At 41.2% G+C, this 17,960-nt stretch overlaps 1 protein-coding gene across 15 annotated transcripts in view; it reads right to left on the bottom strand.

The window, feature by feature from the left end:
- SOX5 (SRY-box 5) overlaps positions 1 to 17,960 on the bottom strand; it is a 459,770-nt gene that overhangs the window by 15,462 nt on the left and 426,348 nt on the right. For 12 of the 15 annotated variants that reach the window (XM_021391451.1, XM_021391458.1, XM_021391488.1 and 9 more), the window contains 3 exons: positions 16,695 to 16,867; positions 1,154 to 1,262; positions 122 to 295 (listed from right to left, as the gene is read on the bottom strand). In XM_021391451.1, coding sequence (XP_021247126.1) covers positions 122 to 295; positions 1,154 to 1,262; positions 16,695 to 16,867 — 456 coding nt within the window. The remainder of the gene's footprint in view (positions 1 to 121; positions 296 to 1,153; positions 1,263 to 16,694; positions 16,868 to 17,960) is intronic. The other 3 variants (XM_021391433.1, XM_021391441.1, XM_021391511.1) reach the window with 1 other exon arrangement.

Raw genomic sequence — 17,960 nt, 5'->3', positions numbered from 1 at the left:
AATAGCCAAGAAGCTAAACAGACAACCTAAAGATAATTATTCAGTTGTGTCAGGTGCCCCGCTTTATTCCATCGAAAGTGCTGAGTTTTGCTTCCAGAAAAATAAATGATGTCAAACTTACCTAGTATCTTGCTGATATTGGAATTGTGCATGTCAGGGAAGGCTTGAAGGATCTTCCTCCTTTCGTCTTTAGCCCACACCATGAATGCATTCATTGGGCGCTTGATATGGGGCTCATTACTGCCACGCCCTCTGGATTCCCGATAAATTCTTGATTCTGAAACTCCTGCACTTCCTAAAAAGAGAAAGAAAAGCATTCCCAACTTGTGTTTCATTATACAGCTGCTTCTGCCATCAGTAACCTAAGTGAAGTGCTGCACATTAAATGAATCAGTGTTCTTAATGGGTTGATGCTGTTTCTTTTACTTGAAGCAGTAGGAAAGACTATGTATTGTATAATGTCTAATTTTTAGTTTTTCTATTGACTCAGTATCACATAACACAGACTTGATGAAATGTTCCATCTTTTTCAACATAAAGCATTAGACAGCTTTTTAAATACATCTTTTACTACTTAATAACTTAAAATCAACACTTATCAATGTAGATTTTCCTTTTCCTTCCTTTCTTGTTTACAGAATGTGATGTCAATGGTGTGATATAAGGCAACATCAGGTGTTTGCTCTTAATCAAGCCTCCAACTACCAAGTGGACATTTACACATCTGTTTTAATGCCTACCTCTCCATAACAACACAAGCAATGGCAGAGAAAGAAAAGAACATTAAGCTTTCTTCATCAAACCCAGACAAGCTCCTACAGAGGGAGAGTGTGCATCATCTGAAGATGACCAAGTCTGTAATTCATGGACTTCCTGTGTGATCTCATCCCACACCTACTTGCTTCCTTAATTCATCTTCACCATCAGAAATACATTTTTGTTTCCTCCCTGAGATGCAGAGCATACAAAAGAGAAGGCTAAAAGTCACCTCCAGACTTAAAACACCACATGATGAATCATCTTTTCCTGCCATAGCCATATATCTCTAACCCCTTTACCTCCTCACAGACCTCCCAAACACTTGGATTGTCCTCCAGATGCCAAAGATACATACACAAAACACAATAAACAAGGAGAAGCCATTTGTACTGACCATCAGAATCTCCACTCATGTTGAAATCCATCATTGCGTGGCTAAACTTCCCGTCTTCGCTCTGTTTTACTGCCAGTTGCTGAGTCAGGGTCTCCAGTGTAGTTTTGTCCTATATGGGGAAGATGTCAGGATTTGCATCAGGAAAATCATTAAATACTGTAAATGCAAAGTTTGGGGGTAATTTAGAGGGCTGATAGGGAAGCCGGATAACAATTAATTCACAACAGTTTACCAAGTCAGGTATTCAAGAATACATAATGCTGTTTTTTTTTGAAGCAGTACAGCTGCAGACCCTATCAAGTCTTTTAAAAACATGCTTATTACCTAGTGATGAGCTAACTCCATAGCGTTGAAAAGATTGCTTTAGCTGATCATGATAAAATTGGATGCACATCTGAAGAATACTTCAATTCCCTATGTCCCTGGGACTGGAAAGCTGGACTGGAAGTTTAGATGATACATGCTCTTGCGCAATATAATTATTGTTTTACTCTATTTCCCGCCTGCACTCAAAGTGCAGAGACATGGGCAACTTCGCCCTTTTTCTTTCTTAAAAGGCAGTGTTCTGGGAAGTAGCCACAGGGCAAAAAAGGGAAAATTTAAGGTTGAACGTATTCAGGTCTTAGGAAAGGGTCAGCCTGGACTGATACGATACTTGGGCAGTGGTTTGTGTTCCTGTCTGGACTGTTTACCCAACCCTCCTAACAGCCCGTCCGTCATTCACATACTCAGAACTATCTGTGAACCCAGGATTGCAACAGGCTAGTTTGTGCTGCCAATTAATCTGTCAGGTTGCAGTGGTGTCTACAGACGCTGCCAGAACAAGATGCCAGGGCAATTAATTCCAATGTTCCTTCAAAATACCTCTCTTCCTTCTGAATTGTTGGACTTTGCAAGTACAAAGGTGTTCCATTTTCCAATTGTTTTTGTTTTCCCTGTGCATATTACTCATAAACATTCTATCTTCCTGACAATCATATGTTTAAAAATAAATCTTTCAGGAAGGCAATACTAACATTTCAAAATGTTAGGCACTGTGCCTTCTGCAAAGCTAAGAAAATGACATGATGCTGAATTATAATAAAGTGGCTCCAGTTGAAAAAAAATCTTTTGAGCGTCTTCCTGAAAGGAAGATTGCTGTTTTGTTGATCTGTTCCACTCTCGAAGACTGTAAAAGATCAACAAACTAAAAAACTTTCAGATTTCACATGGCAACCAGAGACTTTACAACTATTCTGTGTAGCCTAATAATGTCACTGGATTGTATGATAGAAGAAAACAAAACAGAAAAGAGAACAATATGAATACAGAAATGCTTCCCTCAATGTCCCTGCATCTGCAATTCAAAGAACAGTTCAAATTCACATAAGTCATTTCCCAAAGATTTTCTTGAGAGATTTAGAAATGAGGCTAATCTGCTCAACTGGGTACGCTCACACTTTAGGGAACATTAGGTTAAATTTCTCTCCTCTCACATTCACTTTCATTATGAATCACTTCTGTGCTCTGTCTATAACCAGATGTATCACCACTGAAACAGTGCAAGATGGATTATCCTCTTGGGTTTCGCAGGAAAATCCCATGCGGCTGAGCCAGTCTACCACAAGCAAGGGGGGTTCTGCAACACTTCCTAGGCACAGCAGATCCCAAGAACTTGGGGAAGCTTGAATAAGCACTTGAACTTTTCCGGTCCTTAGCTTTAACAAACTCTTTGGTTTACTGGTTTTAATTTAGCTCTCATTTCCAAAGCGGCCTGTGAGCAGATAAAATATCAGGAATAAGTTGACTATCTCATCCAAATGGTTATATGATGCACGTCAACAGTTTTTCCTCAAAAAAAGTTCTATTTACCATCAAACCCATAATGATAGAGTTCACAAATGTGTATGTTAGTTATCATTTAAAAATGCTGCCACCAATCTCAGATATAAAAGAACATTTCCTCTTGCTTGGTACACCAGTGGGGAAGGGAGCTATTCTGTTGCAGATTTTTCTTGAATCATGTATAAACCTCTTAGAGAAACAGAGCTGAGAGCGCAAAGGGCACAGGCTTAACAGCTTTTTCTTTATGCAGTAAGCGCAGCTGTCGAAGTTGGAGGCAGTCACATTCAGAACCACACTCTCCCTACATGATCTGATTGAGTCTTAAGGTCAGCGAATACTCTGGCATGCTGTCTGCAAGGTACACACTGGGTACAGCTCGTTTATCAGAGTTTGACTTAACAAGCCTACAGATGCTCCACCACTATCCATCTTGTGCAAAGTTTGCATTTTGAGGTACAGCCACATCGAATGAAGCATGTGAGGGAGGGCATGATGGAAGAGGGGAAGGGAAGGGATGCCAGGCAGCACTGAGCCCATAGGCTGCACTGCTGGGCTGCAGCGCTTGGAGGTGCTCTCCAGGCATCTGGAACAGAGGAGCAGGGAGCTCACCTTCTCAGCACGGTTCCAATTCACTCCTTGCTCCTTAAATATATAGTATGAAAACGTAATTCAGACCCTAACGATAAGGTTGCAGTTAGAAAGAACTTCTGCATGATGCTGCTCTTGAAATGGAGGATGCCAAAACATCTAGCTGCACTCTTCTGCGTTAATGTTTAAAAAGGTTGAAGTTTGAAAAAAAATCAGGCAAAGATAAGCATAAGGCCTGCTCTTTTCTAAACCTCCGCAACAACATTAGGAGAACAGAAAGACAGCAGTGATGCTCTGTCAGGATGCAAAAGCCCAGCTAATGTGAGCAGTGTGCTCATTTCCTGGCCTACGCCTTCTACAAAATACATTACAGCTGATTTTGCCCAATCTCAACATATAAAAGCGCTTTTAAGATTCCAAAATATCTGAAAGGGGCCTAACAACATTCCCATGTTGTTTTGTTTCCAAGTGCTCAGTTGTTACGTTACTACTTTCAGTTTGACAGAAGCATCTCACTAGTTTTCCTACAGAGCCTTTCAGTTTATGAAAGAAGTATCTATGGAAGCTCCAGAGAAAGAAAGGAAAAAAAGTCTTCCCTGATCCCAAATAAAATGGCAACCTGTTGGCAATTCTAGCTCAATCTCATCTCAGAGAACCTACTGAATAACTTCAGACAGAGAGATACACGAGGATTTTCAAATTCATACAGAAAGAGGACCTATTTATCATCACTACTTTAAACTGATATCAAATTACTCGTCCTTAGAACTGCCACCACTCTGAAATGTTGGGATTAGCTGTGTAAACAGTAAGGAGGCTGTGGTATCATCCAGTGATAACAGGTGGAATACACGTATGTTGGGTTCAGCAGCACACATTAATAAAACAGTTTTGACACAGCACTGTACTGGACTCTGGCTTAAATTCATTTTATTGTTGTATCAAGCCCCCCAGATGTTTGCTCTGTCACGCACAGGAAGTAAGGGGGAAGAGAGTTCAGCTGATGAAAGTCTGCATGCTTGCAGGTTTTAAAAGCTGTAGGGAATAACCAATGATAATCCCTACACTTCAGGTTTGTCCCACACTCCAAAAGTATTTAATGCAATTCATCCCATGATTATTGAACGAGTGGCATCAGATGCAGCCTCAGACACAATGATGCTGGGAAGAAGAGGCAAGGCTGGTCCAGGGAAGTGCTGCAATGACTTGCTTGTGAGACCTGCTAAAAATCACACTGTACAAAGTAAGGGAAACAAACAGTAAGGAATGCTTCTGCTGGACATTAGGAAATACTACTTTTCTGAAAGAGTGGTCAGGCGCTGGAACGGGCTGCCCAGGGAGGTGGTGGAGTCACCGTCCCTGGAGGTGCTCAAGAAACATTTAGATATAGCGTTGGGAGATATAGTTTAGTGGAGTTGTTGGTGGTAGGTGGATGGTTGGACTAGGTGATCTTGTAGGTCTTTTCCAACCTAGCTAATTCTATGATTCTATGATTCTATGATTCTGCTCTTGCAGGTGAAGAAACAAGCGGATCTCTTGTTCAAGATAAAGTGATTCTTTCTCTTCTAAATGTCTGAATTTTGTATCAGGTCCGAGAAGACTGACTAGATATCTTATGAATCTTTTTTTTCCTCTTTAATCTCCATGGAGAACTCAGGCAGATGCTGAGACAAACTATCCTAATGTCCATTTCTGATGGGTCTGTGGGAGGGACTCTGTAGAGGCAGCAAGAGACTTCTTGTCTGGATCATCTGAAATGCTAACTGCCAAACAGAGAAGATAATACTGCAGAGGGCAATCCCACTGGTCAAAAGCACAGCCAGACAGGTTTCATCAATAGCCACAATGCAATGAGAAGTTTCTAAAACTTCGGTAACCAAAGAAAGTAATCTGCTAGAGAAGATCTGAAGTACTGCTCCTAGCAATGTTCTAATTATGTTTAGAAGAATTAAAAAAAAAACATATACACACATGGAATGTGTCATGTAGAAAAAAAATTATATATAAAAAAAATGACTAAGCACCACAAGTCAGACTCAGTTTTGTGGTCAGCTGCAGAAGTCACTTGGCTCTCTGTCATGGATAGCTGTCGTAGTTTAACAATACATTGATCTAAAAATGACAAGAACTTGGTTGCAGCCCCTTTCATGGAAGAACATAAAACAAGAAGAGTCAAAACATATGTAGAACAGCTTGATAATCTTTGCCAGAACTCCTCCCACTACTACACAAACGTGAAGCAAAATGTTGGAAGGACTGAGAAATGAAGACATTCTGACACATCTGTCCGATGCCCTCTGACATCCCCACCTCTGTTTTGCATTGGATCTGGGTTACAACCCGAAGGGTGCACCTGAGACCCTGCACACACCTCCACTCCTGAAGGACTCGCGGTTCCTCCACACTGCTTTGAATGCTGGGCATATGGCAGTGGACCTTTCCTCCCCTCTTGGAGACATCCTTTTGGCTGGGGTATTTGGCAACCACTGACAGCCCTCTGAACTCAGTCAGAATTGCGTTTTGGCAAGAACTGTTTTTCCGATTGCATAATTCAAGGTTAGCAGTTTTACTGAAGCCGTCCACACTTCAGTTTTCTGCTCCCCTAGCCCTACCCTCATCTCCCCTGATATGAATATTTTCCCTCTAAGTTTGATGCCTGCAGAGATAGAGCCTGTGTAGAATAGCAGAGGAGTGTTCAGGCACCTCTTTTCATATTCTTGCCTTTCTTTTTCCAAGTGAACTGAAGGGCCAGGCTAAAAAAATGTGGACTGCAATGTGAAACCTGCTCATCAGTTCTTGCACCTAAAAACTACAAACATGCTGATGGACAGAGTGGCTGGTATCTTTGTTCTCTTTGGTGTCAACAAGTAAAAAGGAACAGACAGCTGCCCAGTATTGTCCTGTTTACTGTCCCATTTCCCCCGCCGCAAGTGCAGCTTGCCCAGATATTTACCATCCTGATTTGAGGGAGCACTACTAAACTCTAAAGGTGGTATTTTCAAATAGTCTGAGTTTTGATAAGCTAGTTTTTATCTTAGATTGTTGAGCAGGCCTGGTGGCACCAATGAATTTGCTTTGTGTAGCTGAGGCAGAAGTCTACTCTCAGCAAGCTCCAGTAAATACCAACCACTCAGACACAAACCTTGCACTAAGTACTGAGCAGATAAGCTGCTAGACTATGATCAGGCAATGAAAGTTCACTTCTGTTTACTACAGAAAAATATTTTTAAATATCAGACACACTGGTGGTGCCAGGTATTATCCATTCAACATTATGGCATTTTTCTTAGCTCCCCTAAAAGGTGAAGAGTCTTATCCTACATCTGACATGAATGAAAACTTAGTAGAACTAATCTTTCTGTGCAATTCCTCTGCCTCTTGCAATAACAAACATCAGAATAGTCTGTGTTATAAAATCTTCATCCACTGTCTTCCAAAATATGGAAAACCAGAGGAAGGTAGGCATTGTAGGTGACAGAGAGCTGGAAGAACTTGCAAGGTGCGCCCAGAAGTCTGCACAAGACAAATTATTTGCAATTCAGGCTCTACTCCTGCATATTAATGCCATGCATCTTCAAAATGAATACTGCGCACACTGCTTATGCCCTATTTCAAGCCATGTAACAATCCAGGTCATGTTATACCTGTAATTGCTGTAAAAGAATTTCTGACTTTTTTGGAGGGATCTTCTACTTAGATAAAGGCTTCTCCGTGTAATAGATCACACTGCCCAACTGTGCTGCACTCATCAGTGAATTTAGCCACATAATTTCACAAAGAAAGGCGGTATTATTATCCCTTTTACCCGATGAGAAACTAAGTCACATATTAAATGAATTTTCCAAAGTTCCACAGCAAGTCTGGTGGTTTTAGGAATTGCGCTCTTGAATCTTATCTAAAACTTGTAACCTGAAGCTTCTCATTTCTTTGTGTGTGTGGAATTGTGATTCTTGCTGATGGCACATGTTACCAGGGAAAGCAAAATAAAATATGAGCAGTTACAGACCCACCATTACAATAGACCTTGCTTAAGTAACGCTTGCAGGGCTGTAAAACTCATAAAAAGCACATGCATGAAATGATAAAATAGAGTGAGACTTTCAAACGTTGACTCAGTAATTGTTAAACCCCTTCTGGCTGCACAATTTTATAGTCTTCTACTGTACTAATGAAAAGGGAAGAAACAACAAAGAAGGGTTTTAGCCTTCCAATTATATAAACTCTGTGGACCACCAAAGAAGATGAAAGATTATTTATAATGTCATGGCAATTTATCATTTGGGAGATTTTTTTTGTTGTTGTTGCATCAAAGTTGAGCATGAAGAAACAATGCATTCACCACCCCCTCAGCTCTTGCAGTCTTGCTTATCTGAAATCTCTCTTTTTCATGGAATAATCCACCCACAGAATCTAAAAGCAGCATTAGAAGACAGAAAATAAAATAACTTTCCTTATTTGTAGCTCTTCCTGGTTTTATGGTACTTGTTTCAGAATTATTATATTCAGTCTTAATTGAAGTTACAATATTTGGTAAAGGAACAACATCATTACTTTAGGGCACATATTCAAGACCAAGTGGTCCAATACCACCTGAAAATCATTGTGTCTAATCTGTAATATATATGAAGTAGTATATGGACTCAATGGAGAGGTGACCTATTAGGCATTATAGGAAAAAAAAATCTGAGAGATTGAACAGGTCCAGGCACTTAACCACTCTCTTCTCTGGAACAGACACTGAACCACTGGAAGAATTTACTAAAATTTATAATAGCCATTTTCTTTGTCATACCCTGTTGGATGTAGGTCTTTGGCTTCTAAGAACTCCCTAGTCAATATGTTTCAAAGCTCTGGAAGCAAGACAGAGTCCAATTAAATAAAAGGGGAAAAATTCTCAATAAATTGGCAGCCCCTAAGGGTCAGCTCCCTAAGCTATATGTTTTAAATTCTTTATTCTAGGAAGAATGACTTCCTTGGCAAAATATAGTATTTGAGTTGGAAACAAATTTATGGAAAGTAGCAATTCCACAGGAAATTAGGACACTGAGGTCCTCCTTCACTTTGGTCATGAGCTCTGAGAGATAGCGTTAGCCAGGACTTCTAAGTGAAAATGCAGGTAGGGTTGGATCACTCTGTTTCTTTAAGGAAGAAACAAAAGGAAAGCAAAAGCAAAAGCAAAGCAGAATGATGAGACAGTGCCTCCTTCCTACAAAAGTTTTTACAGTGCAGGCGCAGGCACTGACCTCAACCAAATCCAGCTGTAATCCGCTGACTGCAAATAGGTTAAGAGTTGTATGACCCAGTTTCTCATCTAGACTCCTTTCTGGGCTTACATGCTCTGTAAGTTTGTCTGCATTGTTCAGTTGTTCTGCACAAAACTAAGTAGGGTGGTGATCATGATATATTTGTGCCATCGTGAAGAGTTTTGAGATCTCTTCGTGAAATGTGCCATGTAAACTCCAATGAAAGATTTCATAGCAGGTCAGACAGAGTTGTTACAGCGGGCCTTGGAGTCAAGAAAGGGTTAACTACGGAACAGAGGTAGTACACCAAAAACAAAGCAAGATGAAAATCACAATCCTTGCAGGATATCCTGAGAAAGAGGGTCTGCACACATGTAAAGAGAAAGCAAGAACAGTCTCTACTTTCCTGTGATTGTTTATTAAACAACAGGTGGGTCAACAGTGCAGTAGCATTGCAGAGATGCATACTATTCTCTTCCATTTTTCCCTAGAAGGTATTAAAATTGTGAAGGCTACTGTACCTTTGGTTACATTTCTTCCAGTCCTAATGAAAACACTGACACAGTACCTAGGCCATCTCCTAAGAAAGAAACTGCCACATTTTGCCAGCCCTGAGGTAAGGCTTACTAGTTTGTCTGCTCCCTAACGTTAGCAACAATACTGGGCAAGGTAAAGTTTTGCACCTTGAAGACAAATGAGTGGCTGTTTGTCACTAGGCTGAGTGAGTACCTGCAGGCTAGGACAGGCAGAACAGGATAGGCTGGCCTCCCAGGGGCCTTGGGAACCACGGATCATGGAAGGATCGGGTCCAACCTCTGTTACACCAGAGGCAGGTATTGCACCGATGCCGGTGCCCATGTATCTACGTGCTTAAAGCCCAAGCTACTGGGGACAAGTGATTACGCAAACACAATAACAAGATCTCAGGAAGTAATTAGCTCTTGTGGCTGCAGGGCAAAGTTTAGAACTTAACCTGAAAGGCTCAAAACCCTCAAAAGAAATACAAAGAACTCGAATCAATTGTATGATTCTTTTTCAGAAGAAAGTTGATCCTCTGTGTTGGGCTTAATAAAATTTCCACTAAGGTATAAACAGCTGCAGTCCTCATTTATCTACACTAGCATGAGAACGCTTCCAGTCTTTGCTCTTTGGAGCAAACGAAGACTGAAGTTCTCATTCAGACTTTGACAACTGCAAGAATCCAAGGTTTTCATCTTGCCTGTAGATGACCTTCTCCTTGACTTCACACACACATCTGTGGGCAGCATTTGTCCTTCCCTCTGCATTTTTCAATTTTTATTAGCTAACCCTGCCCATGTACCTCCACCATAATGATGTTCTAAACACACGCACACACACTTAATTTTCCTTTGAAAAATACATCTGAACATCGAGTAGATGATGGTCAATCGGGGAAAAGAAAAGGCGTTTAAAATAAAGAGCTAAAATCCTTGCGGGAATTAAAAAAATCCTCATTGCAGAATCTCTCCCTCTCATGCGTAGGCACTTGCTAACTGAGAGTAGTGGCACTGTGACAAAAGTAGAAAAACCAAAAGCAGGCTTTACTAAAAGAAAAGGGGGAGGGGAAGTCTTCCACTGGCCATCTGTGAAAATAAGGCATGTGGCCATTAAATGCAGAGGCTGTAAATATAAATATACACAAGCTCCACAAAGCAAATGGCAAAAAGAGTGATGGAGGGAAAAAAGGAAAAGGAACAAAAAATAAACTTTCAGCTGAAGTAAATGAAAATGCTTAATGCTTAGTTACCAAGGCTGTGCAAAAACAGTTTTGATCTTTGCAGCGTGCAAACTTGATGTATGTTTTTAATTAAATGTGAGAAAAGTTTTAGGAGACATTACAATGGATACAGTAGCCCTGTTGAACAGAGGACTCCTCTAATATGAGCGATCCTGTTGAGACTGCTGATTGGACTTATTGAAAGGCTGACATACAGGGTGATGGATGGGTGATGACATAATACCTGCTTGCCTTGTTGTCATGCTTTTTGAAAACTGTCTGCTCTGCGTTGATAGCATTAACAAAGAGGACTGCAAAACGCATACAAGAATTTCTGTTGGCAAAGGAACTCGGTAAGATAAAGTTAGGAAGAGGGTAGGGAAAGGGAGGATAAGAAGTGAACATACAGTCGTTGGGATAATATGTTAATCTTTGTGTTGTAAGGTGATTTAGAGCCTGTATCAGCCCACTGTCCACAGGATATACTCCCTGGTCCCCACACTGTATAGTAACTATTCCGAACAGAAGGATCTTTTCTCACGCTGAGAGAGAAGAACAAAAACATCACACTGATCATCTTTCCTAGTGTTTTATGGGCCAGTGAGGAATAGAGCAGCTACAAATTACAGGACATATATATTAGCAGTCTGCAGAACGTGCAGGGATAAGTCTGAGTGTATGTAATGTTTGTGGGCAAGACAGACTCTGATAGTCACTGGAAATGTCAAAGTATTTTACCAGTAAAATACTGCAGAGATTATGAAAATAGGCAGGTTTTAAATTTTACAGAGTGATTTGCTTTATGATGTTTGTACTGCACCTCTGGATGTACTTCCAGGACGTTTCTCCTGTTTGGGGAGCCCAGCTCACAGCAGGTCCCATTCTCCCCAGTTACAGTCATTACAACTTACTCCAGTCTGAGCCACAGACTCTGTGTTTGCAGCAGGCGCTGGGTCAGGCTCAGTTTTACTGATCCTTTCCTTCTCCTCCCTGCCCTTCTCCACTCCATCTTTTTATCACTTTCTGGTTCAAATTTAACCATTAGGGGAATAAGAAAATAAATCTGTTATTGAAGTAAAATCCTCTACTGCAAGAGAAATTTAAATCCCATGTGTTAAAACAGCTTCTTCTTATGCCTTTAGTAAAGTGAGCTGTAGTGTTTTATTTCTCAAAGACAGCAGGATCTGCGGGTTTGAGATTCTTAATATCCCCCTCCTCCCTGAGGGGAGAGCAGGGACAGAATTCATTTCAGCTCAGCGGATCACAGCAGTTTCTTAAGAGTTAACTCCGCTCTCCCCATCCATCAGGCAGCCAGCGAGGCATCAGAGACGAATGATGGATGTAAAATTATTACAGGGCTGCCACCCGATATACTTACTGCCATTTGTAACTAACGCTGGAACTGACACACTTTTTTCATTATTAAACATCCACATTAAGTCAACATTGGTCACTGTCATTTCATGTTTGGCACTCTCTTAAGGGGAAGAGGGAGAGCTGGGGGTGAGAGTGGAAGAGCGGAATGGAAGGGAAGGCATCCTGAACCTGGTGGTCCACAACCATGGGTAATAAATAGGCTCCTGCTCACAAAGCCGGAATAAATATTGTTACAAATAGCTCTTTAGTTACAGCCCAGCAGACAAGCACATGTTGGAGCCTTTCAGAAAGGGCACGCTCTTCACAGTAACTGAGAAAATTTGCACCACAGGTTAAGCCACGCTTGAGCATGGGATGTTTATGTATGTGAATGCTCTCGTCTCAGAGCATGCTATGAGTGACCATGCATGTCTGACGTGCTTGTGTGGCGACGTGCACTTACACAGCAGTGCCAGCTGCCTGAACTTTCTGCAGCAGGCTCCAGCACTGTGTGTGTACCAGTGTACACGGAGAGCTGAAAAACCTACTTGTGTGTCCCCTTCTTCCTTTCTCAGTTATCCGAGTGCACATGTGGATGTTTGAAACTCTGGCTACAGTCAGAAAATCACTGACGAGCTCTGTACGTGTTTGTGCTGCATATCTGTGCAAGAGCATGCTGTAGGTTTGTATGGATGCACACACATGCTGGCTCTTTGTGTTTGTGTATGTCTTGTTTGCAAAGGAGCAGGCAGTTTTGGGGCCAAGCAAACATAGCAGAGTCCACTTTCTGATGTTGCCCATTGTGGTGTTTGCACTAGATGACAATTTGCGCTCTCAGCTACATGTATAAAAGGTATCACTGTTTATGTATAGTACCTATCAAGCTATAATTAACTGGAGATGACAATTACAAATAAAACTATGCTCCCAGGTTTCCAAGAAACCAGAAAAACATATACACATACTTCTCATTTATACACAGAAATGTTTCCAAGAAAAGTAAAGTAAAAATATGCTTTATTGCATTTGCAATTAAAATAGGTTTTACTAAAATCCATGTTCATCGTGATGTTCATGGTTTTTACTGTAATCCTCTGAAAATCAAATCCCTCAAGATGGTCCAAGTTGGATGCCCATAAAGTGACTCACCCAAATCATCCTAGCCATTTAAAAAAAATCTTTCCTCATTTATGACAGCTTTTATACAGCGTCTCTCCAGTTCAACAGAATTCCTGTCTGACTACTGCCTTTCAGCTGGCAGGTCTGCCTGTCTGTGAGGATCAACCCACCTGGGAACAGGAGTGAGATAACGGGTCATGGACACGTGTGGAGAAAAGCCTCGGGAGTTTTAACAAACTCCCGAAGGTGATTTCCAGTCCTGAAAGATAAATCCCTATCAACAGTATAACTTACATGTCCTGAGCTATAAAGGACCTACCTTCAGTGTTAGGCTTGAATAGCAATTAATGCAACAAAAACGCTAGAGGTCTCAGAGAACCTTAAGTCTCCAAAGCTACGTCAGCCACTGCAGCAAAACAAAGAATAGTTGGAATAGCCCAGACTGGTGTTTGTTGCACATAGACTGAGATCACTTTGAAGGAGGGAAAGTGATCTTTCTTCTGCACAGAACTATAGATATAGCATACATTTCTAAGTTCAAGTATGTCCACGTACACACAGCTGCTTTAGCTGAACCTCTTTTAATTCTGTGCCTCACTCCAAAATCTGTCAGTAAGAAAACAATGAGCAAATAACACTGCAGAAACTCAGGGCTGCCCTGGTAGGACCCTGAGCTTCTGAAGGGAAACCCTCAGTGGTAACTACGCAGCATTTCTATTTCTTGCTACCCACCTTCCCAACTCTCTTTTCCTTGTAAACAGGAAAAAACAATCAAATTTGATGCAAAATGGAAACATTTGCCTTCCTCTCAAATCCTGCTCTTACCAAGAGAGAAAACTTCAACTCAAATCCGAGGACAAACAGCCAAAAACTTCAGAGAAGTTGGGGGTATTTGTCTGGACCTGAACTTCACAGCTGACTAGTTAGTGGATGGCCTAGAGCAGTAAGGGGAAAGGAGAACAGCTGCCCAAACTTCACAGCCTCTTTCCTTCCTTCTGTTGCATCAGATACAAGAGACAGTTCAGGAGACCCTATAACAAGTTCAGTGCAACTTCGTAACTAGTGCTTATTGGGTCACACCAGCAATCCATATGCTGTTATGGTCAAGGAACTCTCAAATTTGGTTATTTCTTGTCCCCATATAAAATAAATTTTAAAAAATGAAAAGAAAAGAAAGTACACTGGTGTGGCCCTGAGAAAGTTTGGGCATTTATTTTATCAAAAAAACCAAACCCTACAGTTGCTTTAAAAAAATCTTCAATTGAGCAGACAATTTTTTCTTCCTGCTACCATGTAAAAGAACCCTCCTTGCCCTCCACAAGCCCACCAGGAGGCATACATTAGAGAGGAAAATAAACTTCAACCCGGGTTGAGGGTGAGAAGTGAAAACAGAAGGGTAAGAAGAATCCCAACAATAGGAAAGTAACAGAATAAAGTGAATGCAGATGGTTCCACTCCTGTTACTTAATCAAAAGGCTGTGCAGAGTCACTAGAGCCAGCATAAAGTCATGTGTTAGAACAACAGCTGATCTGTATTAAAGAAGATTAACTCGCAATGCCATGGTGGAGGGCCTGGGATTATTTTATGTACTTCCATTGCCGAACAAGCCGTCAGCACAATTACTGCCCTCCGATGTGAATGACTGATCTGTAACCACAGCTAAACAGCATGCTGCTTAGGGGCCTGGGTGCTTCATGAAGATGAATTTCCATACCATCAAAGTGCTTTTAATGGGCTTCCTGATCCAACCACAAGGCCTGCTTTGCAAGTATATAGAACTCAGGATGAAGGCTTCCTGTCCAAAAGGATTTGGTCGGTTGTCACTTGACAATTCCCAGCCAGCACAAGGGAGGAGAGGGGGGAGATAGGTAGAGTTGTCTCTGCTTTGGAGGATTAAAAAAAAAAAAAAGAAGAAAAAAAAAAAGGGTACAGATGCTTTCTGAATGCAACCAACTGCTGTATCCACAGCTGAATTCAATGCGCTTAACAAATAACGGCAATTTAGCTATGCTTGCGAGGAATAGCTTGAGTCACTTTGCATTAGCATCTGGCTGAGTGTTAAAGTCATTTCTACATGGGGAGCAGAGAAAAGAAATTTCTGCTCCGAGCATCCTTTCAAGAATGCTTAAATATTTGAATATAAATTCCTTTGTGCTTGTGATCACCTCTTCTTATATCTGACACTCTGCTTTTCCCTCTTCCCTTCTGGTACTCCTCTATGTGAAATGCCATAAACATGCTCCATCCCTCTTTCTTTCTCTCCCTATACCAGTGCTCTTACTCTTCTAAGAGAGACTGTAGGTACTGCAGGATACCTACTACACTGACCTCCTTTTTCCTTCCTCTTCCTCTCCAGCATGAAATTGGAGTCATTTTTACATCGCTTACACCCAGCACAGGCTGATTAAAAAAGTACAGTAGAGAGAGATTCACATGTACTTTTAAAATTCATTACCCAGACTGCTTGCTTCTCAAAGCTTATTGATCGAACTCCATCTAAATCCACAGAAAATGGAAAGCTATCCAAATTAGCAATCTGCTAATTCTGGACAATATTGTTTGATTCCCAGGCTTCCTAGGATGACTTTCAGGTTTCTGCTAAATAGCTGATTATTTTAATTAATTCTATTTTTCTGTGTATATCAGTGATTCTCACAGGGCATTTCAGTGAAAAGCCACTAGTAGAGGTCTCAGTACCAAATGCAACAACAGTCATCTTAGCTGTATAGCACAATAAAGGCTGTGTCATCTCCCTCCTACTACAGAGGGAAGGGAGGAAACTAAGGAAAAAGTCTTGCTATGCATACGATGTTGAGACACATAGGATCTTGGCTGCATGTAAATCTTATGAGGCAGCATTGTAAGGACAGCTTTCTATAGATGCGGCAGCAAGGACTAGCTAATCTATTTACCCTCCGCAAGCCAGGACAGGGCATGCAGAAACATCAAGTACTTCCAAAGAAAAGTAGGAAATCACAAACTCTTCAGGATACGCTACAGGTAGAGCACATACAAGTTTTCTACAGGTATTCACTTTGCCACTGTGTTGTTAAAGTACAACTTTGCAGGCCCATACATTCTACTGCTTCTATATTTCACTGAAAATATTTGGTGCAGTTCGTGTTGTCAATTCTCCATGTTTTCAATTCTGTTAAGTCATCTAACGTGACATGACAGTGCTACATTGCAATGGTCACAAAATATCATACATGACAACTTCACAAGGCTAAATACCCAGAAGCTGAGCCTGACTATCAGCAAAGCTTATGCTCCTAAAGAAGCTTGAATATTTTCAAATCCAGCTCATCTCACAAGCACATGTAAGCATTTCCATAAAGCAAGATTTCCACTTAGGCCCAGAGATTTCCAAGATCACCTTCTCATAATGCATGCTGACAGTCTGGATCAGAGAATTAGCGGCCTCCAAAGTTCTCATCTCTGCTGCCTCCTCCCTCTCCCTCATGTGTCTCCAGGTCTTTCTCTCATGTCAGCTTTTGGCTGTGGTTTTCATTTTGCCTTTCACTATTTTGAAAGCAGCAACTATTTTGTTTAAAAAACGGGAAGAAAAAAATACAGCAAATAAAAAGAGAAAAAAAAAAGGGATGAAGGAACTATGTAAGCAGAGGCACATGCAACCCCTGGGGATTTGCAGAAGCAGTCACAGCCACTGACCTTTTCTGTCCTGCAGTTGTTGAGACCCAGACTATTCACAACAGCCACCTTCCCGTCCAGCACCTGTTGTTCCCTCCGAAGTTGCTCCTTCATCTGCCGAGCCTCCTGGATTGCCTTGGTAACAGCATCATGGTCATTTAAATAACCTGACGACGTGATAGAAGAAAGGATATCTTAAAAAAAGAAAGTTACAAGAAAATACTTTAGCTTTCATCGATGGAATTCATCAATATTTCATTATTATTCATGAGAAAGAGTAAAAAGGCACTCTCCTTAAACATGCCTGCCTATGCTTTGTAATTCTGTTACTGTTAGGTAGAGCCACCTGCATATAAAGCATGAGGAACATCAGTGCCAGAATCATCATCCCGACATTTGATCCCATTAGTTTCAATATTGCAGAGGTTAGCCCCACGGTTTGCATGCAGCAGGATGTAACCGAATAGGAGTTAAGGGAAGCTTTGATCATGCCAGCAATCCCAAACTCTCAAAAATAGACCTTTTTATTCTTCCCTGTCTTAAAACTTGTGAATACATTAAAATAAACCACAGGTGGCGGTGGTTTGCTATAGATATGACACACATAATGGCTGGGAAGAGAAGCCTCGTCCCCTGCCTGCTCCCCACCACCACCTGTCACTCAGCACTGTACAAGAACCCACAGCCACATGGGCTTGCATGCCCACTCCCACTGATGGCCCTAATAGCAGGTCAAATGTCCACTATTTTGCTGCAAATTCGCAGCCTAGGGCTTAGCCTTCGTAGTCATGGAATTATTTCCTTTTAAAATGTTACAAGCATCACCAGCACAGCTAATACTATTTAATTTTAAATGTGACACTTTGTCATATTTTTTTTCTTTGGCGTACTGTAGATTATACTTATTATGATCTGCATGTGATTTGCAGGATAGAATACTGATGGGAGACTCCAAGCTCCAGTCTATTTTTCCAACATTAAAGGAGAGGCTAATATGTACCCAGCTCCCTCCCCCTCTCCGTATATACGCATACGCACACACACTTTTTTCTGTCTTTTAACTAGGGCATAAAAATGGCATAAAATGAATCTGTAATATGAAATTGCCCAGAAAAGGGACTTCTGTTTGTGACATGAGGCTAAATCTAACCAGATCCATTGGTGAATTGTGACAGATGGAGGGACTGTGAGACAGAAGGCAGGCACTAATCACACACAAAATGACCGGCTTGCCTCAACATGTTCCATGGATTCCAGCAAACTTTACACCCTAATCCATTTTTAGAA

Source organism: Numida meleagris, chromosome 1, assembly GCF_002078875.1.
Source record: "Numida meleagris isolate 19003 breed g44 Domestic line chromosome 1, NumMel1.0, whole genome shotgun sequence".
NCBI lineage: Eukaryota > Metazoa > Chordata > Aves > Galliformes > Numididae > Numida > Numida meleagris.
The sequence above is the reverse complement of the archived record's forward strand: the minus strand, read 5'-3'. Positions and strand labels throughout refer to the sequence as shown.